The following is a 25,593-nucleotide window of genomic DNA, read 5'->3' on the forward strand; positions in this document are numbered from 1 at the left end:
ATTTCCATGAACTACGCCATATATTTCAAAATATCGATATCCGTGTACTACTTTTAACGAACTTGGACACCTGGTTCAAGCCAAGTGTGCTCTCCATTTCTGTAAATATACAGGGTGTTACAAAAAGGTATGGCCAAACTTTCAGGAAAAATTCCTCGCACACAAATAAAGGAAAGATGTTATGTGGACATGTGTCCGGAAACGCTTAATTTCCATGTTGGAGCTCATTTTAGTTTCGTCCACTTATGCTCAATGGAGCACGTTATCATGATTTCATACGGGATACTCTACCTGTGCTGCTAGAACATGTGCCTTTACAAGTACGACACAACATGTGGTTCATGCACGACGGAGCTCCTGCACATTTCAGTCGAAGTGTTCGTACGCTTCTCAGCAACAGATTCGGTGACCGATGGATTGGTAGAGGCGGACCAATTCCATGGCCTCCACGCTCTCCTGACCTCAACCCTCTTGACTTTCATTTATGGGGGCATTTGAAAGCTCTTGTCTACGAAACCCCGGTACCCCTCTACCAAATGTAGAGACTCTTTGTGCTCGTATTGTGGACGGCTGTGATACAATACGCCATTCTCCAGTGCTGCATCAGCGCATCAGGGATTCCGTGCGACGGTGGGTGGATGCATGTATCCTCGATAACGGAGGACATTTTGAACATTTCCTGTAACAAAGCGTTTGAAGTCACGCTGGTATGTTCTGTTGCTGTGTGTTTGCATTCCATGATTAATGTGATTTGAAGAGAAGTAATAAAATGAGTTCTAACATGGAAAGTAAGTGTTTCCAGACACATGTCCACATAACATATTTTCTTTCTTTGTGTGTGAGGAATGTTTCCTGAAAGTTTGGCCGTACCTTTTTGTAACACCCTGTATACTGCACCATAAGACAACAGAGATTAAAGACGAGGAGGTGGTGTAGTGACATACAAATGCTGTATTGCCCATGCTTCTCAAATCCAGAAGTCATGAAGACAAACAAGTCAAATATATGTTCATAAATATCAAGTCTCTTAAGAAAATGTGCCTAATCAGCACACACTACAGATCTGACAGGAGGGGGGACAGCCTCTTTTAAAACTGACTCTTAAAAATTTGACTTGACATAGAAGCATACAAATAATGCTAGTAGCACTAATATAAATACTCTGCCCCTTCACTGTGAAATTAAAGTGTGTATTTTTTTTCTTCAGATGCAACTCTAAATCAGCTTGCACCTACCCATAATGCAGTTTACATTTACAATCGTATACATCTATTTGCCACGAAATCCACAAAAAAGTAATTCATAGCTGGGATATCAGCTCACACCATCATATTCATTTCTACGAGCGTTTCAGGCCTTCTCGTATATGGTACAAACTTCGCCATTGTGGGTCTAGAATTTGCAGATCATACAGGGTGTATACGTGGACAAGGAAAAAAGTTCCCAGATTTCCCGATTGAAAATACACTTTCTCCCGGGTGAAAATACACTTTCTCCGTGTTAAGTGACAGTATACTTTTCCTCGGCACTGTAAAACTTATCAATCCTTAGAATGTTTATGGTTTTCTACACAGACTTAGAATTTGCTGGCACTTTAGAAAACAAAACCCAGGGGGAAAAAAAAGAAAAAGAAAAAACACACGTTTTGGAAGGATCTTTGATGTGCAGCAATATGTACACCGCATGTCTGTTTTACAGAGGTATAAATTCGAATGCCACCGAACACTGCATGTTACTTTCTGAAGCAATGAAATCGGGATTGCGACGTGCTTTTGTAAGCCAGTCATAGCTCATGTCACATGATCTCGGCACAGGACACTTAATGTAGTCAACCAATAGCAAGATCACTAAGTAGCGCGAACACACAAAAAGAAAAGTTAATGGTTTAAATTAATATACATAGTTTTGCTAGAAGAAAAACAAAGCTTTCACAAATAATATTGGTCTCTAAGATTAATAAGCTGCAAGAGACGCTAAGCTTCCACATATAATTCAGATCATTTTGCGTGTGTTACACTTTAAGATACATCACACAAATGTGCCAGTAAAATTTGTAATAAGTGTCGGATCTTCTGGGCTCGAAATTCTTTTAGATGGTCGTCCTCAAAGAGTTTATTTTTAAATGAGAGTCAAACGCTCAGTGATTTAAGAAATTCATTGTACATTCTCTAACATAGTTCCTCTTGTGTGAAAGGAAATTTACTTTGAAAGTAACTCTTTTCAAATCATCATTTGCAATATTTTCCCGTGACCTGTTTGAAATTGGTTCGTTTCAGCAGTTGCCAGAGCGCGCCAGATAAGAGGTGTCACTGCGCCTGCGCAGCTACAATGATGCAGGAAGCTCGCATGTTTTTATGTGTAAAACATTAAAAGATCTTGCATTATGTCATAAAAGAAAAAAAAGACATATAGGATACTTCAAGAGCATCGGAATTTCGTGAACTATACTAAAATGCATAAAGCGGCTTAAAGTGCACAATCGTATGTCCAGATTCGGATGTAAATTTTCTTGAGTACCAGTACTGTATTATCTCATGTTTGGTTCTTTATTATGGCATAATGCCATACAAGCTAGAAGGTGGAAAACGTGCACTTGAATGCAGCGAACAGTTGAAACTAGCCAACAGTGTGAAATTAAACACTTCATTTCAAATAAATTGACTGCCTCGGTGCAAAATATTAATAAAAGCCAAATCTCTTTAGCAAATCGAGAAAAATAACTTCATTGTTCTGCAAGGTGATTAATGGTTGACTGTCAGAAAGGTGGATATAAAACCTGAAACTAACAACATATTTTAGCCTTCCGTAATTATGCGAGCGTATTTTAATTTATTTGGTAGCTCCCAGCCACAGAAATTCTGTTTTGTTTTCATTTAATGTGAGAGCAATAAACAAAGAGGAAACAGCAAAATCACTAAACATAAGCACAGGTCACGTGGAGACTACTCACCTCCCCCCTACAACTCAGACTGCTCTGTGCATCAGCACCAGATCTACGATATTTCCGAACCGAAGCAATTTAGATAGTGGCGCCCAGCCACACATCTGTAGCCAGAAGCGGGAGAAGGTATTACATATAGGCAATTCAACCGCGCATGCGTAAGAGCCTGCCCGCAACTGCTCAAATGAATCAGATGTGAACAGCTGTCATGTCACGCTCATCGGAGGCAATTTGTTGTTAGGAAGCACTGCATATTCTTCGTAAAGCCTTTGACACACTTTGGTTGGCAGACAATTGTATGAGCACTGTGTTTTGTTGTTGTATATGGCGCATTTCCTTTGCGACTTAAGTTTTATTTTCATTTTTTTTCTCTCGTTCGTGTTTTTTGCTGCAGCATTATCCTGCAGAAGCGGGATACAGTAATATCCTTCGTTAAAGTATTTGTTCTTACCAGTCAAAATCACAAAAATTTAATTGTTAACTAAGAGAAGGAAAAGTTCCTGGAATTCTAAAAAATTTCCCGGTTTTCTCCCGGATCTCCCGGGTCGTATACACCCTTTCATAGCATACTACATCCCACTCCGTAACTTCTGATTATAGACAGTGCTGCACGTATCGTCAGGTTCTGGACCGAGTCGTGATTTATTTCTTTCATCACACCCTTACTTCCAACTGCTTTCCATTTACAACAAATAACTAAATCTGTTAGTGTTATAAAGCCACTCACACTAAAAAGTATGGCATTAGATTCACAGCTTTTAAAAATGATTTGCAGAGGATACCATCCTTTCTCTAGTTGAAGATGCAGAGTTTAAAAAACTTTGTACATATGATTTGCCCAAATTATAATTTACCAAGTCAACAAACACTGTCAGACAATCTGATGCCCGGTTTGTATCACAAATTATTTGATAAAATTAAAAGTGACTTTGCCACAACACAGGCATTTTGCCTTAGGTCTGATGGGTGGGCAAGTGTAAACAACATTAGTTCCTATGCACTCACTATACATTTCATAGACCATAAGAGTGAACTGATGTCATACCTTTTAGAGTGCTTACAATTCAAAGACAGACACACTGCAGAGAACATCTCAAACGGGTGAAGTCTGTTACCGCCAAATACAATGAAGTTTTAAAATCACTGCCATAGTAACAGACAATGCGTCAAATATGAAATTAGCCGCAAATCTTCTGCAAATCACACATATACCATGCTTTGGACATTCTTTAAACCTCACTGTGGAACATGCATGTCAGAAGTCTATACAGAAAACCATTGATGAAGTCAAAAGAGCTGTTATGTTCTTCAAGAAGAGTTGCTTTGTGTCAAGCAAACAAGCCGAAATGTAAGGAAGTTTTACAAAAAAGATCAATTGAAACTAAAACAAGATTTCCCAACCAGATGGAACTCTACTTTTGAGATGTTGCAAAGATTTACTTTAAATAAATAACCTAAAATTTCTTGCCTCGCTATTTTAGGTGAAAAATCAATCACCTTACTTAAAAAGATAGAGACTGGGAGATAATGTTACAGACTTCACAGATTTTGAAAGTTTTCGATGAGGTAACCAAAGAAGTACGCTCAGAGGAAACACGCTCACTTTCAATGATGAAAAATCTTGCCGAGATTAATGGAATGTCAACTAAAATCTTTTAAAGAGAAAATAAACAGCCCTCAATAAAGAGTGTCATTGGTTGAAAATTTGCTTAAAGAGTGTCATTGGTTGAAAATTTGCTTAAAGAGTGTCATTGGTTGAAAATTTGCTTAAAGAGTTATCAGAGCAACCAACTGATTAGGCAATATTATTAGATCCCAGATTCAAAAGGCAAGGATTTTCAGATGAGAAAACATTCCAGGATTGCTACACAAAAGTTATTGCACAAATGAAATTGCTGGTTGTTCAACGAACAAACACTGCCAATACCTCAACCAGTTACTACCGTAAAGTGTGAGACTACTTCAGGAGTAGTTTGATGAAACTATTCATCAGCTCCAAGCAAGTTACCACTCAAAGTGTGGCAATTGTCGAATTGGACAAATATTTAGCTGAGGGATATTTGCCTAGAAATATTGACCCCTTAAACTAGTGTGAAACAAGAAAACTGCTGTACCCAACCATATATCAATTGGTCCTAAAAGTACTATGTATCACAACAACGTAAGTGCCCTGTGAATGAATCTTTTCAAAAGTAGGACAAATATGCACGAAGAAGAGAAACAGATTCACTTCAACTAAAATAGGTAAAATTTTATTTATAAATCACAATATTGATTAATTTTTCTGTTTTAGTTACATATATAGTAACACTGATTGTAAATTATGACTACAGACATACTTGCACCCGACTAACTCCACGCCAATATTTGGAGATGGAGGTCCCAGGAAGAAGACCAATTGGGTGGCCTAGGAAGAGATGGACAGATCTCTAGAGGAGAAGAGTAACGCAAGATTTAGAGGAGAGGGAAAAGCTATACCAGGACAGAAACCAATGGAGGCATATCTTTCACCAAGTTCCTATCTGGCTTGCTGGAAGGAAAGCCTGATGAGGTACTTTAATTACAGTTATACTATAATTTTTGAATTTTATTTTTCCAATAAAAGTATGAAAATACAACAAGAATTGGTCTTCACTCTTAAAACCTTTCCCCTTTATAAAAAATATCTAGGATTTTGTTGTAATATTTTTAATTTTTAAAGCAGACGAAGTTTAAAACTTTCCTACCTGAAAACTGCTAGGGACATAATGCAAAATTATTACTCCCTTCATACGTTCTTTCAAAATAGGACCAAATTGGATAAAAATACAAGTTTAATGACCTTCATTAAAAAGGTGACATGCCTTCGTTTTATTTATTTTTGTGACTGAAGAGCCTGAAAATGAACTAGTCGATTCCAGTGAATGAGCAGTTGTGATCCAATCTGAGGGGGGAGGGGGGGAGTTTTGCATATCTCTAGTCATCACACCAATGATTTGATGCTTAAAATTGCAATTCCCTGTGTATCAACAACAAACTTCTCCCATCTGAACCACCAGGGAACAGTCTGGGGGAAAACTCACGAGTGCTCCAGCAGATGGCGTACTCCCTGGCATCGACATCCAGACCTGTGACCCTCAGGAACTGGTGCTTGTGCAACACATCCACGCTGGCCAGAGACTGCGACACCTTCCTAATTTGGCCCCCTCCCGTCACCAACACATACTCCATGATGGGCCCTGCAGCACAGACAGATACCATCAGCTGGCCTCATGTTTGGAAGACGTTACTGCACTATGCACAGAGCTACTTTTCTGAGTAATTACAAATATTGTTGTGCATACCAGAAGCGAGCCTGTTACACTTGGCAATAACAGAATGGATTCTGTTCTCTTAAACATTTGTTTTGTAATATCCAAGTAGAATTGTTGTGTGTAATGGATGGACAGTATTTATCCTATTCTCACTTTTCAGTGCTAAAGCTTATACTCTATTAGAAACAAACTCTTCTAACAAACCAATTTCAAGGCTCAAACATAGTATTTAATATCCCAATGAAAATTTATTTAACACATCTAATGCAAGTCACTAGCAAATGTATTGAATTGTGGATCTCATCTTTCTGCATGAAAGAATCTCTCGTTAACTTTTGCACCTGCAACATGTAGAAATCAACTCGCACACCTGTTGCCTTGCAGGACACCTTATCCAGGCGGAGCATGAAGCCAGCAACACAGCTACAGGAGAAGCTACCTGGGCTGTTGTTGCAGACCTGCGAGCAGACTGGGGGCCGATCTCGGCACTCGTCCACGTCGTGGCAGCTCTTTCCGTCCTGCCCGAGCTCGTAGCCAGCCGTGCAGTAACAGTGTGGGCCTGCTGGGGTCGCCCGACATTCCCCATCGCACGGGTGCCCCACACAAGCCTTGCCTGCAATGCGATTAACTTAACGAGTGGCCCCGAACCAATTTTGTTACAACTGTACGGAAGGCAACTGATTGCTAGGGGCAGTACAAGTGAAGAGTTACAATAAATACATCTGAGTAAACTTCAGATATGCTGACTGCAGCGTAATAAATCTTTCATTAAAGATTTAAATTTGTGACAGACCAACAAGGAATCCATATCACCTGTATCTTTGGTGCATACCTCCACTTGGTTATCAGAGTATGCCTCCAAAGCTAACACACTGATTTTTCCTATAATTTCCATACAATGCTACAGAATGTTCCGTTATCAAAATGTGTGGGAACAGAAGGTGTCTTTTTAGAAGACTGCCACTGTCACTGTTTAAAACAGAAACATTAAGAAAATAAACAAGTGACTAGTACTACCAATTCAGAAACAACTGCATGCCAGGATCGTATGGAAATCTGCACTGAAAAACCTTGCAAAACTAAAATGTTACAAAAGTAGTTTCAGTAGATAATGGAGAGACTAAAGAATCAACCATACATGCTTCTAATCAATTAGTCGAACATCAACAGTACCCACAAACAGCAGCAAAACAACAAAAATTTCAGCATCAAGCAATAAGTTACATATAACTTATGATCATTTAGCTTAGTACACATAAAGAGTGCTTAGATGTATACAGTTCAAAGTAAATTATACTACAAGCACGAATTCACAGTAAATGCAGGACCACAAAATTATCATTTGCAGGATAGCTGACTGGGGATACCAGCCACTGCTGACATGATTCTGTGTCAACCACATGCCAGTTCACAGTGTGATCTGTTCACATTTTTGAGACTTTTAAACGGAATCAAAATGACAGTATATTACACAGAGTGCCACTCATGTCAACTGTTTACTGTGACAGTGTTTGTGGTAACGTTGAACATTACAGAAATGCATTTCATGTATGGTAGTGCTGCTGGTAATGCACAGGAGGCTGCAAACATACAAAGAAGCTTACCCTGCCTAAGAGCAGCCTGATTGTAATGTTTACAAGGACCCATTAACACATGAAACAGCTTTGCATATGCCGCAGGGTGGGCAGGTCTGCACAAACTACAGCTGTGCTTGAAGATGTGGTGCTGGAAACAGCCTAACAGTCCTGGTATCTGAACAAGGACACATGCCACACCAATTCCTGGAAGGAACCACAGTGTTTGGAAAACAAAGCACCACAATGCAATGCACCTGTAACACCTCCACATTTGTCGTCTTAGTGAGGAAGCCTCATCAGACTAAAAACATGCCAGTGGATAAAACAAGCAGTAGGCAACCATATGTTTCACAATTTTATTTACAGATGAAGCAGGGTTCATTCTATTGTATGCAATTGCCACAATTCTTGTGTTTGGAGTTATCTGTGCTCCAACCCACATGCTGTGCACAAGTCTCCGCATCAGTTATTTCTCACTGAATGTAATTTATTCGGCTGTACATGTTGCCAAATAAACTATGTGCAGAATTACCTTCAGTTTTTGTGGCATCTTTCAGGATGGCTCGAGTTGTTCTCTAACAGCAGTGCCAGAAGATGTGGTACATGCATTGAGCACAGGTAAAATTTGTTGCGATGATGAGACATCTACGGCACTGTGGGAAAGGAGAACCTGCTGTGGCCTCCAAAATCACCTGATCTGAATCCCATGGACTTCTGCATTTGCAGATACCTTAAAGGTGTAGTTTATCCATTCTAGTTAACACAGTTGAATTGAGGCACATACTTCTCAATGCCTGTCACTAATTTTAAAACTATCCAGGCACGTTTGAAAGGATTTGAAACCCTGACCAGTACAGCTCTGCAACTGTATACAAACTTAACACTTTGGATACCATCTTTAACTATGAGTACAGTCATGGAACCTTTGTTCTTTCATAACACCTGCATTTGTACCAAAATAACTTAATATTGTACAGCATTATTACCTTTCCCTAACTGGGATAACAGAATAAGGTCAGTGGTGACTGATAACCACAAGGTCAGCATTACCTCTCAGATTATTTAAAGGCCTTAGTTTATTGAGACTGTTTCTAGTATTGTGTGCTTTTAGTTGTGTGGGTATGACAGTTATTATACAACCTGCATGAGCTACAATTAATCTATTGAGACTAACAAAGGGGGAAAATATTTAGGCAAATACTGTAACTCCCTCTTCATAGATAATATTATTACATTCAGTTTTTTCAGTGTGAATGAAATATAGCTGGCACTGAAGTTAGATGTGGCACCAACTTTTTGAAATAAAGTTATTTCAGATTTACCATCAATCGAAACCATGGAAGACAAGACTACACTTATCATTTCAGTTACAGATGTTACACACCACATTTGCCGCCTTCGTCACTGCCATCTTCACAGTCTCTGTTGCCATCACAAAGCTGTTCTAACTCTACACATTTGCCAGCGTCACATTCAAATCCTTTGCACACAGCTTTTTCTTCTTCCCCTGAAGAAAAAATGCAAGTTTAAGTTCACTTGTCAAAGAAAATAGCACAAAATATTTTTACAGAGGCTGAATAATCTTAGATGTTACCTCCGACAATTGTCACTGGTGATTTAATGTAATGCCTACAGTGCCAAGGCCAGTGGCCAATATGTTAGTAGCAACTAAGCTGGAAACACTGAAACAGGTAAACTACTCACATATCAAGTGCATCTTTAATACAGTGGTATCACCTTACATTTTATTTTATGGTGCAAAAACAACTAGGGTCATACACACCTATATCGAAACACAGAACAATGGGGAGCGGGGGGGGGGGAATTAAATTGAAAACGACTACACATTATACACAAGCCACAGAATTTTGGGTTTGTTTTGCTTTAGGGCTCAAAAAACAACTGGGGTCATATGCACCCGAGTCGAAACTATAGAGCATGAAGACAGAGGAGTTAAAAAACCAACTTTACATCAGTCCCAACTGACATAATAGAACACAGTTAAAAATCAGGCACAAGGAAAAAGGGCTACAAAAGACACCATGCATAAATCAAGGTCCAAAATTAAAAATTAAATGGCCTTTGCCATATTGCTTTGGTGGATAAAAAATAAAAATCGATCGACAGCGCACATGTCATTTGCTAAAACGGCCGATAACTCATATGACAAACCCAAGTGGGAATGTAAACAGTGAAAAAAAATGAGCATTCCATCAGGAAGTGGCAGACAGTTAGAACTTGGGCACAATGTGTACAAAGTGATGGGGTAGCACCACTTATCAAATGATTATGGCTAAAATCCAGTGCGCAATACACAGCCTAGTTAAAACGTCATCGTCTTGGCGGGAGGGCAAGAGGTGGTCATCCAAGCCACTGGGAAAGGCTTAATAAGCCAGAGCTTATTCCCAAACATTGCACCACTGGTTCCACCAAGAGTGAGCAAGTGAAAGTTTTCCTGGACCCGCTTCACTAAGGGAGGGGCAGTGTACAGTGCACATGGACTTTGGAGGGCACCGAGTGAGTCTGAGCAGAGGACAATTGAAAAGGCTGTGTCACCGGCTGTACTCCATCCTCCATGGCCTGATGCAAGTTGAAGAACGCTGCTGTAAATACTGAGCAGTATGCCGGAAGCCGATATCGAAAGACACAAGTGCCAATGACGAAAGCACACCTGACCCCACGGTCAGTCAGAGACCCATCTGTGTATACAAAGGTACTATTGGTAAGTTCCATGTGAAGGTTGTGAAATTGAAGGCAACAGAATAGTGTCCTTAGGAAGCGAATGAAGGCCAAGGTTAACATGAGCCACTTCACAGAACCAAGGTGGTGAATGGTTCACACCCACTAGGACAGTTGCAGGCAGTGTGAAGTTAAGCCACTGTAGCAAGTGTCGAAAGCAGAACCCAGGAGGTAACAGAGAAGAGGGACGTGCTCGATTCTGGTGATCAAAGGAAGCATCTAAGAAAGAGGCATAGAATGGGTGGCCACGCGTGGCAGATAAACGGCATGCATACCTGTTGAGGAGAAAGTCACAGCGGTAGGACAGTAGAAGTATAGCAGCTTCAGCATACAGACTTTCAATCGAGCTAGTGTAAAAGGCGCCCATAGCCGGACGGATGTCATGATGGTGGATATTGTTGAGGTGTTGTAAGAGGGATGGGCGTGCAAATGCTTAAACAATGCACACAGTCAAGTTTTGAATGGACAAGGGACCGGTACAAACGGAGGAAGACGGTTTGATCAGCACCCCAGGAAGTACCATTGAGGACCCGTAGGACACTGAGGAACCGAATACAGCAGGCTGCCAGGTAAGACACATGGGAGGACCAAGATAGTTTCCACTCTAGCAGGCACAAGATGTAAAGATGGTGGGAAAAACCACTTGCATCGCCAGAAATTCATACAGACAGTTTTGTCAGTGGAAAAGCGAAGTCAATGCCCCATGTGCAAAGACGATCAAGACATCACTCAAGACACTGCTCAGTGAGATAGGTCTGTGGAGAACTGCAATAGATGGCAAAATAATCCACAAAAAAGGAGCCAGAGATGCCCAGTGGGAGACAGGCCGTTGCAGGGTTTATGGCGGTAGCAAAGACGACGACACTCAGACTGTAACCCTGAGGCTCTCCATTTTCCTGGATAAAGGTGTCCACAACAAGGCAGAACCCACACACGCTTTGAAAACTCGGTCTTTTAAAAATCCTGGAAGGAAACAGGGCAGCCAGCCACAGAAGCCCCACATGTAAAGAGTACAGAGGATATCAATTCCGCAGCAGCTGTCTTAAGCCCTTCTCCAAATTGAAAAACATGGCCAGTCTGGGATTTATGCAGAGAACTATTCATGACATGGATGGACAAAGTAACAAGATGGTCAACTGCAGAATGCCACACTGTGCTTTTGTCAGTAAGTTGTGAGACTTAAGCCACCATACCAGCTGGGCATGAATTATATGTTCCATCACCTTTCAAACACAGCTGGTAAGAGATGGGGCGGTAACTAGAAGGAAGGTTTTTGTCCTTAGGCATGAGTATGGTGGTGGCTTTACGCTGGCGTCCGGGAAATGTGCCCTCTGCCTAGATGCAGTTGTATGTGTTAAGCAACAAGTACTTGCCCTCAAGAGAAAGGTGCTGCAACATGTGAATGTGGATGACATCTGACCCTGGGGTAGAGGATTGGGATGAACTGAGAGCATAATCTAGCTCCCTCATAGTGAGGGCAGCATTGTAGGGAAAAAAAAGGAGGAAGGCAGGGTGATAGTGGGAGGAGCTCGAAACTTCTGCAAAATGGTGGCCCAAGGTGTTGGAGATGGCAATAGGGTCCATGATGACAGTGTCTGCTACTGTCAGGCCGGAAATTGGGGAATGGTTCTTGGTCCCAGATAGCTATCGGAAGTTGGCCCACATGACAGAGGAAGGGATGGAACTGTTAAAAGAACTAGTGAATGAAATCTGGCTAGCTCTTTTGCTGTCCGGACACAACTACATTTTGCACACACCTGTTTATAATGAATGCAGTTTGCCATCGTAGTATGGCAGTTAAAAATGCGGAGAGCACGTCTCTGTGCACGAATTGTGTCGCGGCATGCCTCAGTCCATCAAGGGACTGGGAAACTATGTGGTAAAGAGGAAGCACAAGGAATGGAATGTTCCGCAACAGTAAGGGCAACATTTGTGAGATATTCCACCTGGTCATCACAACTGGGGAAATCTTGTTCTTCAGAGGTCGTCAGGGAGGAGTAAAGATCCCAGTCAGCGTAAGCTGCCATTTGGTCGTGCCCTGTTACGGCAGAGGAGGTTAAGAAGGTCAGCAAAGAGGGCATCTCTCTGACAGGCCGTGGGAGAACCCCAAAGGGGATGATGTGCATTAAAGTCAGCCCAATACGCTGAAGGAAGTCTGCCCTGGTGACATAGAATGATGGAGGGACGTAAATGGTAAGAGGGAAAATGTCAGGTAGGGAAGGAAAATGTGAACTGCAACAGCTTGAAGATGGGTAGTCAGATGGGTTGACTACGAATATTATCCCGCATGAGGAGCAAGACACCCCCATGAGATGAAATGCTGACCTCAGGGGGAAGGTCAGAACGTATCGATAAGAAAGGTGAAGGCTTAAAGTAGTAGTGAGGGCGCAATTTCGTTTCCTGAAGGTAAAGTACAAGGGGACACTGTGCGATGCTAAAAGCAACCATAAATCCTCTTTGTGGGACCGAAGACCACGAACATTCCATTGGAGGAGAGTCATGATGAGGAAGAGATGTAGTGATGTCAGCTCGGCGGCTGCCGAGTTACAGCCGGTGAAGAGTCGCTATTACAGGTCACAGAAGCAGAAGGATCCTGCTCCATGGGGTCCACAGAAACATCGGCTTGCGCATGTGATTGGTCTGTGGAGTCCAAAGCTGAAAAACAGTTTGTGGTGTGCACCAGCGACATGGAGATCGGCCAGGCTAAGGTAACATGTGGTTACATAATCGAAGAGTATCTTCGAGTTGGCAAAGGAGAAGACAGTTTGCCTTTGGTGGACTTCTTCAAGCCTTTTCGGTTGAAGGAAGATGCAGGTGATGTTTGGCTGGAGGGACAGAGTAAGTTTCACAGGGAGGCGAGAGTTTGATGGCTTGTGCAGCTGGATGAGGGGGGGGGGGGGGGAGATGATAATGCTACTTTCAACCTCAGAGCTGAACTGGAGGTCACATGTCTGCATGGCCATGTCCTCCATGGAGCAAGGGGTAACAAGAACAGAAGTATATGTGCCAGAAGGGAGAGCGCAGGGTTTGTGACTAGCCAGTAACTTATGAGCAACTGGGTAAGACACTTTTTCCTTTATGCAGATCTCACTGACAGCCCACTCAAGATCTCACTGACAGCCCACTCATGAAGATACATGGGACAACCCCGAGAGGAGGCGGGATGGCCGCCACTGCAGCTGATACAATGGGGAGAAGAAAGTGGACAATCCCTCTCGTGCGCATCCCTACCACAGGTTACACATTTGGCTGGGTGTTCACAAGACTTTCTAGTGTGGTTGGAATGATGACACTGGTAGCAGCGCATCAGGTTCGGAATGTACGGCCAGACTGTGATGATTCCATAGGCTGCTTTGATCTTTGACAGAAGCACCACTATCAAAAGTGAGAAAAAGAGTGGGGGGGTAGGCACTAAGGAAAGGCAACAAACACTAAAAGGAACAAAGGAGGACAAGAAAACAACAGAGATATCAGAAACAGAAGAGGGTAGACAAAAAAGCAGATTACAGTGGCAATGGAGGCACTCCGGCTTCCACAAGGACACCGCTGGTCACCTGACTCACCCTAAAAGCTCATGTCGCTGGGTGAATGCCACAGTGGTGCACTCTGACTAGTAAACGCAACGCTGAGAGCGCAGCCGAACCATAAACCTGACTCCCCTAGTCAAAGCAGGATTGGAAAAGGGCTCTGTAGAGCTGCAGCAGCATAGAGCAATCTGCTACTCAGTTGGTGTTGCTCAGGTAGGGGAGCGTATGAGGTGCTGCCAGCACTTCCACTTAAGCTGACAAAGGTGAGGAAGCCAAGTCAATCAGGTGTCGAAAACCAGTCCTAACAATCGGTATGTCTCCACTACAGCTAGTGGATCATCATGAAGGTTAAGTTCTGGTTCTGGATGAACAGTACAACACTGACAGAAGCGCATAACACAAGACTGTGACTGGAAGCTGTGGTCGAAAGCCCATGACTGCTCCTTGTGGATGGCTCCCTGTAGGACCCACTCAGCAACACCAGTACTGGTGGAGCAGTATGAAATGCAGATGTCTTCTGCAAACAGGGAAGCTGAGACAGACAGCCCTACAGCTGCTGCTAGACCATTAACGGCCACTAAAAATAGACAAACACTCAATACAGAACACTGCAGGACCACATTCTCCTGGATGTGGGGAGGAGACTATGGGAGGCACCAACTTGGAGACAAAGTATGAAGCGACAGGAAATTCTGGATAAAAATCAGGAGCAGGCCTAATGTGGCAAGGACACGTCATCGCCAGGTCGTGTCGTACGCTTTTCGTAAGTCGAAACAGACGCCAACCAGGTGCTGAAGTCTGGAAAAGGCTGTTCGGATAGCAAATTCTAGGGACACGAGATTATCAGAGGTAGAGCAACCCTGGTGGAAGCCTTCCCGACATGGAACCAGTAGGCCACATGACACCACAACACCCAACCCTCAACCCACAACCCCCAACCCACAACCCCCAACAACCAACCGCTTACAAAGGGTGAGGCTGGTGGGCCGATAGCTATCCACATCAAGTGGGTTTTTACTGGGTTTGAGCACTGGAATGACGGTGCTCTCCTGCCATTGCGATGAAAAGACGCCATCGCACCAGATCTGGCTGAAGATAATGAGGAGATGTCGCTTGTAGTCTGATAAGAGAGGTTTAATCATCTGACTGTGGATCCGATCTGCTCCGGGAGGGGGCGGGGAAACACGTCCGGTAGGGGGAGGGGGAATGCCTACGGGGGTAAATGTGTCAGGGAAATGTTCAAGGGCACTGAAGAGCTCCCACTTTATAAATGGGGTGCTATAGGATTCACTGTGGTGTCTAGTAAACAAGGAGACTGACCCTTCCACCCGCCGATAGTGTGTGAAAGGCTTGAGAGTAATTCTTCAGCGCAACGTGCTCGGAAGACGGGTGGGGGGGGGGCTGGAGGCGGGGGGGGGCTGGAGGCGGGGGGGGGGGGGGGGAAGGCGGGTGGGGGGGGGGGCGAAGACGGGTGGGGGGGGGGCTGGAGGCGGGGGGGGGCTGGAGGCGGGTGGGGGGGGGGCGAAGGCGGGTGGGGGGGGGGAAGGCGGGTGGGGGGGGGGAGGCGGGTGGGGGGGGAAGGCGGGTGGTGGGGGGGGGGAAGGCGGGTGGGGGGTGGGGGGGAAGGCGGGTGGGGGGTGGGGGGGAAGGCTGGTGGGGGGTGGGGGGGAAGGCGGGTGGGGGGGGGGGAAGGCGGGTGGGGGGGGGGGGAAGGCGGGTGGGGGGGGGGGGGAAGGCGGGTGGGGGGGGGGGGAAGGCGGGTGGGGGGGGGGGGGGGGAAGGCGGGTGGGGGGGGGGGGAAGGCGGGAGGGGTGGGGGGGGGGGGGAAGGCGGGAGGGGTGGGGGGGGGGGGGAAGGCGGGAGGGGTGGGGGGGGGGGGGAGGCGGGAGGGGTGGGGGGGGGGGGGGGGGGAAGGCGGGTGGGGTGGGGGGGGGGGGGAAGGCGGGTGGGGGGGGGGAAGGCGGGTGGGGGGGGAAGGCGGGTGGGGGGGTGGGGGAAGGCGGGTGGGGGGGGAAGGCGGGTGGGGGGGTGGGGGAAGGCGGGTGGGGGGGGGAAGGCGGGTGGGGGGGTGGGGGAAGGCGGGTGGGGGGGTGGGGGAAGGCGGGTGGGGGGGGGGGGGAAGGCGGGTGGGGGGGGGAAGGCGGGTGGGGGGGTGGGGGAAGGCGGGTGGGGGGGGGGGGGGGAAGGCGGGTGGGGGGGTGGGGGAAGGCGGGTGGGGGGGGGGGGGGGGAAGGCGGGTGGGGGGGGGGGTAAGGCGGGTGGGGGGGGGGAAGGCGGGTGGGGGGGGGAAGGCGGGTGGGGGGGTGGGGGAAGGCGGGTGGGGGGGGGGGGGGAAGGCGGGTGGGGGGGGGGGGGTAAGGCGGGTGGGGGGGGGGGGTAAGGCGGGTGGGGGGGGGGGTAAGGCGGGTGGGGGGGGGGGGGGGAAGGCGGGTGGGGGGGGGGGGGTAAGGCGGGTGGGGGGGGGGGGGAAGGCGGGTGGGGGGGGGGGGGGAAGGCGGGTGGGGGGGGGGGGGGGAAGGCGGGTGGGGGGGGGGGGGGGAAGGCGGGTGGGGGGGGGGGGGGGGGAAGGCGGGTGGGGGGGGGGGGGGGGGAAGGCGGGTGGGGGGGGGGGGGAAGGCGGGTGGGGGGGGGGGAAGGCGGGTGGGGGGGGGGGGAAGGCGGGTGGGGGGGGGGGGGGAAGGCGGGTGGGGGGGGGGGGGGGGGAAGGCGGGTGGGGGGGGGGGGGGAAGGCGGGTGGGGGGGGGGGAAGGCGGGTGGGGGGGGGGGAAGGCGGGTGGGGGGGGGGGGAAGGCGGGTGGGGGGGGGGAAGGCGGGTGGGGGGGGGGGGAAGGCGGGTGGGGGGGGGGGGAAGGCGGGTGGGGGGGGGGGGGGGAAGGCGGGTGGGGGGGGGGAAGGCGGGTGGGGGGGGGGGGGGAAGGCGGGTGGGGGGGGGGGAAGGCGGGTGGGGGGGGGGGAAGACGGGTGGGGGGGGGGGAAGACGGGTGGGGGGGGGGAAGACGGGTGGGGGGGGGGGAAGACGGGTGGGGGGGGGAAGACGACTGGGGGGGGGGGAAGACGACTGGGGGGGGGGAAGACGACTGGGGGGGGGGGAAGACGACTGGGGGGGGGGAAGACGACTGGGGGGGGGAAGACGACTGGGGGGGGGAAGACGACTGGGGGGGGGAAGACGACTGGGGGGGGGAAGACGACTGGGGGGGGGAAGACGACTGGGGGGGGGGAAGACGACTGGGGGGGGGAAGACGACTGGGGGGGGGAAGACGACTGGGGGGGGGAAGACGACTGGGGGGGGGAAGACGACTGGGGGGGGGAAGACGACTGGGGGGGGGAAGACGACTGGGGGGGGGAAGACGACTGGGGGGGGAAGACGACTGGGGGGGGAAGACGACTGGGGGGGGGAAGACGACTGGGGGGGGGAAGACGACTGGGGGGGGGAAGACGACTGGGGGGGGGAAGACGACTGGGGGGGGGAAGACGACTGGGGGGGGGAAGACGACTGGGGGGGGGAAGACGACTGGGGGGGGGAAGACGACTGGGGGGGGGAAGACGACTGGGGGGGGAAGACGACTGGGGGGGGAAGACGAGGGGGGGGGGAAGACGAGGGGGGGGGGAAGACGAGGGGGGGGGAAGACGAGGGGGGGGAAGACGAGGGGGGGGAAGACGAGGGGGGGGAAGACGAGGGGGGGGAAGACGAGGGGGGGGAAGACGGGGGGGGGGGAAGACGAGGGGGGGGAAGACGGGGGGGGGGGAAGACGAGGGGGGGGGAAGACGAGGGGGGGGGAAGACGAGGGGGGGAAGACGAGGGGGGGGAAGACGAGGGGGGGGAAGACGAGGGGGGGGGGAAGACGAGGGGGGGGAAGACGAGGGGGGGGGAAGACGAGGGGGGGAAGACGAGGGGGGGGAAGACGAGGGGGGGGAAGACGAGGGGGGGGAAGACGAGGGGGGGGAAGACGAGGGGGGGAAGACGAGGGGGGGGAAGACGAGGGGGGGGAAGACGAGGGGGGGGAAGACGAGGGGGGGGAAGACGAGGGGGGGGAAGACGAGGGGGGGGAAGACGAGGGGGGGGAAGACGAGGGGGGGAAGACGAGGGGGGGGAAGACGAGGGGGGGGAAGACGAGGGGGGGGAAGACGAGGGGGGGAAGACGAGGGGGGGGAAGACGAGGGGGGGGAAGACGAGGGGGGGGAAGACGAGGGGGGGGGAAGACGAGGGGGAAGACGAGGGGGAAGACGAGGGGGAAGACGAGGGGGAAGACGAGGGGGAAGACGAGGGGGAAGACGAGGGGAATTAGGCACTACCACACAAGTCGTCAGTGGATAGATGGGAGAAGCCCATGGCTGCAAATTGATAAATCAATGGCTGAGTAACTACCTCGAGCCACAATCAAATGTGTGGCGGCCCCAGTATTTAACAGGCAGAGGTCGAACTGAGACAGCAGAGTTTCGACATCTCTGCCTCAGCCACTATGCACCTTGCCACCACACAAGGGGGTTATAGGTGTTAAAATCTCCCAAAAGTAGGAAATGTTTAGGGAGTTGATCAATTAGTGCAGCTAATCCATTCAGGTGTACTACACCATCTGGAGGAGGTTATACATTGTAGACAGTTATTTCCTGTGCGATCCTTATGTTGACTGCCACAGCTTCAGCTTCAAGAGGGGTTTGAAGGGGCACAGTGCCACTACAGACTGAATTTAGGACATAAACGCAAACTCCACCTGACACACTATTACAGTCGCTACGGTACCCGTAGTATCTCTTATAGCCACGGAGGGCGGGAGTCCGCATTGCCGGGAACCGGTTTCCCTTTAGGGCAATGCAGAAAGCAGGTGTAAAGCTAACAATTACCGTAGCTCAGCCAGGAGGATGACATTGTGATACTGGGACAAAAAAATGGGGCAAGACCTAGAGGGGAGACATTTGTCCTTTCCAGGTTTCGGAACAGGAATGGCTATAGCTTCCCGCCATCTTCTGGGAAAGGTACTGTCGGTCCAAATTTGATTTAATGGTGAAGGAGGTAACTATGACTACGGTATGATAAATGCAGCAACATTTGGACGTGGATGCCATCTGGTCCTGGGGCAGAAGAGTGAGAGGAAGAGTGCATGTTTGAGTTCCTGTGTAAAGAGAACAGTATTATTACTTTTGCTATTTTGAGAGGAGAAAACGAGGTCGCAATTCTGCTGCTCGTTTTTTTTTCAGAAGAAAGGCTGACAGGTAATTTGAAGAGCTTGAAATCTTAGTAAAGAGTTGACCCAATGAGTAAGAAATTGTGACGGGGTCCACTAAGGTATGATGCGTGACTGTTAGCTCAGAGATAATCTACCTTTTTTTGTTACAGAATGGATGGCAATGACACCCCAATCAGAGAGGTATGATTGGATCTTGGACTGTTAGACCGTCGAGCAGCCTGGTGTAAATTATACCATGGGATGAATTCAAAGTTCTATGGGATTCAACAAAAACAGCATAGCTGTGGAGAAGCAAAGCAGCAAGCAGTAGTTGTGCTTGAGAATCAGAAGTGGTCTCCAAAAGCAAATTGCCATTCTGTAAACATGAGCAGCATTTCACAGGACCAGCAATTGCATCAAAACCTTTACGAATAATAAACTGATTGACTGTGTGGCAAAGGATTGACTGTGTGGCAAAGGATTGACTGTGTGGCAAAGGATTGACTGTGTGGCAAAGGATTGACTGTGTGGCAAAGGATTGACTGTGTGGCAAAGGATTGACTGTGTGGCAAAGGATTGACTGTGTGGCAAAGGATTGACTGTGTGGCAAAGGATTGACTGTGTGGCAAAGGATTGACTGTGTGGCAAAGGATTGACTGTGTGGCAAAGGATTGACTGTGTGGCAAAGGATTGACTGTGTGGCAAAGGATTGACTGTGTGGCAAAGGATTGACTGTGTGGCAAAGGATTGACTGTGTGGCAAAGGATTGACTGTGTGGCAAAGGATTGACTGTGTGGCAAAGGATTGACTGTGTGGCAAAGGATTGACTGTGTGGCAAAGGATTGACTGTGTGGCAAAGGATTGACTGTGTGGCAAAGGATTGACTGTGTGGCAAAGGATTGACTGTGTGGCAAAGGATTGACTGTGTGGCAAAGGATTGACTGTGTGGCAAAGGATTGACTGTGTGGCAAAGGATTGACTGTGTGGCAAAGGATTGACTGTGTGGCAAAGGATTGACTGTGTGGCAAAGGATTGACTGTGTGGCAAAGGATTGACTGTGTGGCAAAGGATTGACTGTGTGGCAAAGGATTGACTGTGTGGCAAAGGATTGACTGTGTGGCAAAGGATTGACTGTGTGGCAAAGGATTGACTGTGTGGCAAAGGATTGACTGTGTGGCAAAGGATTGACTGTGTGGCAAAGGATTGACTGTGTGGCAAAGGATTGACTGTGTGGCAAAGGATTGACTGTGTGGCAAAGGATTGACTGTGTGGCAAAGGATTGACTGTGTGGCAAAGGATTGACTGTGTGGCAAAGGATTGACTGTGTGGCAAAGGATTGACTGTGTGGCAAAGGATTGACTGTGTGGCAAAGGATTGACTGTGTGGCAAAGGATTGACTGTGTGGCAAAGGATTGACTGTGTGGCAAAGGATTGACTGTGTGGCAAAGGATTGACTGTGTGGCAAAGGATTGACTGTGTGGCAAAGGATTGACTGTGTGGCAAAGGATTGACTGTGTGGCAAAGGATTGACTGTGTGGCAAAGGATTGACTGTGTGGCAAAGGATTGACTGTGTGGCAAAGGATTGACTGTGTGGCAAAGGATTGACTGTGTGGCAAAGGATTGACTGTGTGGCAAAGGATTGACTGTGTGGCAGAGGATTGACTGTGTGGCAAAGGATTGACTGTGTGGCAAAGGATTGACTGTGTGGCAAAGGATTGACTGTGTGGCAAAGGATTGACTGTGTGGCAAAGGATTGACTGTGTGGCAAAGGATTGACTGTGTGGCAAAGGATTGACTGTGTGGCAAAGGATTGACTGTGGCAAAGGATTGACAGTCTTCAGTATGTGAGACCATGAGGAACCAGGCCACAGCACAGCAGGAAGGGTCTTTGAATCATTAGCCTCATTATGTTTATGTTTCATAGAGAATGATTGGGAAGATGATTGACTCATTGCGAGAAAATACCCCACGATTGCCAGCATCTCCAATGGCGTGCTCCTTCCAACTGGGGGGTGGGGGGGCTTCACAAGGAGGCACACCCGTCTTAGGTGATTGTTCACACCTAAGGTCACACCTCCTGAACACCCGACAGAGGGACCACGCAGCAGTTTGGGAAGGTTGCAGTGCACGCAAACACCCCTTCCTGGGCCTAGCTCTACCAGGAGGTACGTGCAAACCCTATCTGTCATCCCAGGGCTGGAAATTACACATTACCCAATCACCTGTTATGCGTCAGACACGTGGGCTGGCCTTCAGGAGCACATGGAGCAAGAAGAACAACCCCAAATGCTGAAGTGGAGGAACGAGAGAAGGGAAACAAAGAAAGGAAGGGAAAGGGAGCGAAAAACAAAGGTGAGACTGTTCTTACGTCAGTGACTGACAATGCAGAACATTCCCAATACCATGCCAGACATGTTCCCAAGGGAGGGCAAAAAAGACTAGCAAGAGGATCGACATGCAGCACGGAACGGAAAAAATGCTGCGAAGGCTGGGGCCCCATGGTAGCCAAGTGCAAACCTGTCAGAGTGGCGAGCCTCCTGGGGCTAAAAACAGGGACTTGGAGAAAGGTCCATAAAATACACCACAGAGAAACAGAGGCCCTGGACTATATATTAAATGTCCTTCGCCACATTGCCACGGATAAAAAGTAAAATGTGGCTGACAGCCTGTATGTCGTTCACTAAAGCAGCCGATAACGTATGTGGCAAACATAAATGATAAAGTAAGTGGTTAAGAAACAAGCCATTCTGTCAGGAAATGGTGAACTCTCACAAGCTGAGAGCAATGAGCACATGGTGGTGGGGGAGTACCATTAAATGAAGATGGCTAAAGAAACAATGCCCAATACACAACTTAGCTAAAATAAGGATGTTTCGGCCCTCTCGCTGCAAGGTGGTCATCCAAGCAGATTGGAAAAGCTTAATTTCCTGGAGCTTGTTCCCATGAAGGAAGGACCAATGGTGAAGCCAAAATGACACCACCTGCTCACAGACATCAAAGGGAGAGGAAGAACTAGCAGACCAAGGTACAAGGACCGCAGCCTCAAAAGAAGTGCCAGTGGCCTCATTTCTTGTCAAACCAATGTGGCCAGAAGCCGGAATAAAATCACAGTAGCTCTATCAAGAATGAACAAGTGACAGCTTTACTGTGCCCACTGTAATAAGGGATGGACGGATTACAGTCCACTGACACTCTGAAGCACACAGAGTCAGAAAAGTTGACAACTGCAAAACCTGTGTCGCCGGGTGTACTGAATAGCCTGATACAGGGCAAAGAGCTCTGCTGTAAATGCTGAACAGTGTTCTGTAAGTCAATACTGAAAACCTGTGCCAATGATGAAGGCACAATTGACACCACAGTTAGACCAAAAGCCATCAGAGTACACAAAAGTACTATGGAGAATTTATGCGCAGTCATGAAACTTTGGCAGTAGAATGAGGCCCGAGTAGTGTCTTTAGGAAGCAAATGAAGGCTAAGAGGAACACAGGCCCCTGCCTGAAGCCAAGCTGGTGAAATGTTCACATGCATTGCGAAAGTACAGGCAACGTGAAGTTAAGCTGCTGGAACAAGAGACAAAAGCGAACTCCAGAAGGTAACAGAAGAGGGATGTGCCGCCATACTGTTGATCAAATGAGCCATCAGAGGAGGCGGCATAGGATGGGTGGCCACGCATAGCAGACACGCAGCATGCATATCTCCTGAGGAGAAAGTGAAGGCAATATGATAGGGAACTTCAGCCGCTTCGGCATACAGACTCTCAACCAGGCTAGTGTAAAAGGCACCAGTGGCCAAATGGCTGCCATGATGGTGGATAGTATTGAGACAGCTTAAGAGGGATGGATGTGCAGGTGCAGAAACAAAACACCCATAGTCTAGTTTCGAACGAACAAGGAATGGAGGAGGGTGGTCAGATCCACTCCCCGGGAAGTACCACTGAGGATACGTGGGACATCAAGGAACTGCGTACAGCAGGCAGCCAGGTAAGACACGTGAGAGGACCAAGAAAATTTCCTATTGAGCACGAGCCTCATCAATTATGCCAGAAATTCATACAAACAGTTTTGTCCATGGAAAAGTGACAGCCACTGTTGATGCTCCACGAATAGAGACAACTGAGACATCACTGAAGACACTGCTCAAGGAGGCAAGTATGTGCAACATATGGCAAAATTGTCAACGAAAAGGGAGCCTTAGTGTCTGATGGGAGACAGGCCATAATAGGGTTAGTTGCGATAGTAAAGAGGATGATGCTCAGGACGGAACCCCTGAGGAACACTGTTTTCCTGGATAAAGGTGTCCGACAAGAACCCACAAGTACCTTGAAAACTCTATCTTAAGAATTCCTGAAGGTAAGGGGGCATACAATCACAGAAGCCGTACTTGTGGAGAGTACAGAGGATACCAGCCCTCCAGCAGGTTCATAAGCATTTTCCAAGTCGAAAAACACGGCCACAGTCTGGGATTTCCACAGGAAACCATTCATTCATGACATGGGTTGTGGAAGTGACGAGGTTGTCAACTGCAGAATGGCACCCTAAATCCACAATGTGCAGTGGTTAGTAAATTGTGAGACTCTAGCCACCTGGGGCACGAATTATACGTTCCACCACCTTGCAAACACAGCTGGTGGCAGAAATGGGGTGATAATTGGTAGGAAGGTGTTTGAACTTGCCAGGCTTATGTATGGGTATGACAGTGGCTTCACACCAGCATCTGGGTAACAGGCCCTCTGCCCAGATGCTATTGTATGTATGATGGAGAAAGTGCTTGCTCACAAGAGAGAGGATCTGCAACATCTGAATGTGATCATCATCCGTGTGACTGTGTCAAGCAGGACACTACTAATGCTACATCTGAACATTACAAGTTTGATTTTCCTACTCATCTGCATTAACTTACATTTTTCCACATTTAGAGCTTGCCACCACTCATCACACCAACGAGAAATTAAGTCTAATTCTAAGTCATCTTGTATCCTCCCACAGTCATTCAACTTACTTTGAACTTCAGTTGATCAAAAATTTAAGTGTTTTTACTAAAATTCCTGACTAAGTATGTTAAAGCTGAGGCAGACAGAAACTACCCTGTGGAGAGGCTCACCTGTATTCAGACTGATGCACCTACTGGGATCCTCATCTGTGGCATCCCCACAGTCATCCCTCTGATCACACAGCCAGCTGATCGAGATGCACTTTCCATTCTTACACTCGAACTCGTCTGCAGCACACACACAGTCCCGTTCATCTTCTGCCTTCGGGCAGTCCACACTGCCATCACATCTAACCCAGAAGCAAATACAATGTGAAATTAATTTAAATGCACTGAACTAATCTGTGACAACACTAAATTTCTGTACAGATGTGTGTCGTGCTTAACCTCTTTACAATAGAAAATTTGAGGTATACACAAACTGATTTCTTGCCTGTCAGGAGCAGTCACCTTAAACACGAACCTACCTGATCACAATTACAGGTCTCAACTTTTCAGTGTCACTTCTCTATCCCTTAGACAGGGCTTGAGCCTGTTTCGCAATAACATGGAATAATCACTTGAAGTTGAATTGGGTCAGTCATGGAAGTGTGCTAGGATAAAGTCATGCTACAGCCACTGCTTTTGTAAATCAGTGCTACTGGAATCAAGGTCAAGTCACTGATTTTCAATTGTCACAACATTACCTACATTTTTCTTTAACAATTTTTCAAATTTTAATCTGCCCAGATAGCCACACATTAGCATGCCATTTCTGGGTATTAGGGATACACACCAACTCCAAATCAAATCCGCCAAGATGATTAACAATGAGGGCCAGTATGTTTATAGCCTGGATGTGGTTTTCAAGTGGTTATCCATGTCTGATTAGGTGAATACCAGGCTAGTACCCAGTCCCACCTCAGATACACAGTTTCACACAGGATAACACTAGGTGCTACTAAATCAGGGTGCAATCTTCCTGTCACCTGCGGTAAAGATGTGGTGACAGTTAGGACATCTGGCCACCCTCTATCACAAACACTAGCACCCAGCAAAGACACAGGAAAAATAAGAAAGAACAATTTTTCTAATTTTTATAACTTATCACTGTGCACACAAACACACTTCAACAAATTTTACATTTCAGTTTGATGTGCAAACATTGGAATATTCTTATCACTGCATTCTGAATACATATAAAGTGACCATGAGCTTGTTTTCAGCTATATTCTTACAGGTATGCCTTTGGAATATTTTAAGTCTGATCATATCTGTTGTGTTCAGTTACGTGTATATTTGTGTACATCTTCCTGCACAGTTCTACATATAAGTGACTGATGTATAGTGGAACTTGCACCTGCAAATTCTGAATTCATTGT

At 47.6% G+C, this 25,593-nt stretch overlaps 1 protein-coding gene across 1 annotated transcript in view; it reads right to left on the minus strand.

Annotated features, from left to right (window-relative positions):
• Window positions 1-25,593, minus strand: part of LOC124795226 (vitellogenin receptor-like) — a gene marked incomplete in the record, with an annotated part of 212,927 nt that overhangs the window by 48,698 nt on the left and 138,636 nt on the right. The window contains 4 exon segments of the mRNA XM_047259148.1: window positions 6,004-6,159; window positions 6,605-6,847; window positions 9,196-9,318; window positions 24,344-24,522. Coding sequence (XP_047115104.1) covers window positions 6,004-6,159; window positions 6,605-6,847; window positions 9,196-9,318; window positions 24,344-24,522 — 701 coding nt within the window.

This window comes from Schistocerca piceifrons, chromosome 4 (genome assembly GCF_021461385.2).
Source record: "Schistocerca piceifrons isolate TAMUIC-IGC-003096 chromosome 4, iqSchPice1.1, whole genome shotgun sequence".
NCBI classification, from domain to species: domain Eukaryota; kingdom Metazoa; phylum Arthropoda; class Insecta; order Orthoptera; family Acrididae; genus Schistocerca; species Schistocerca piceifrons.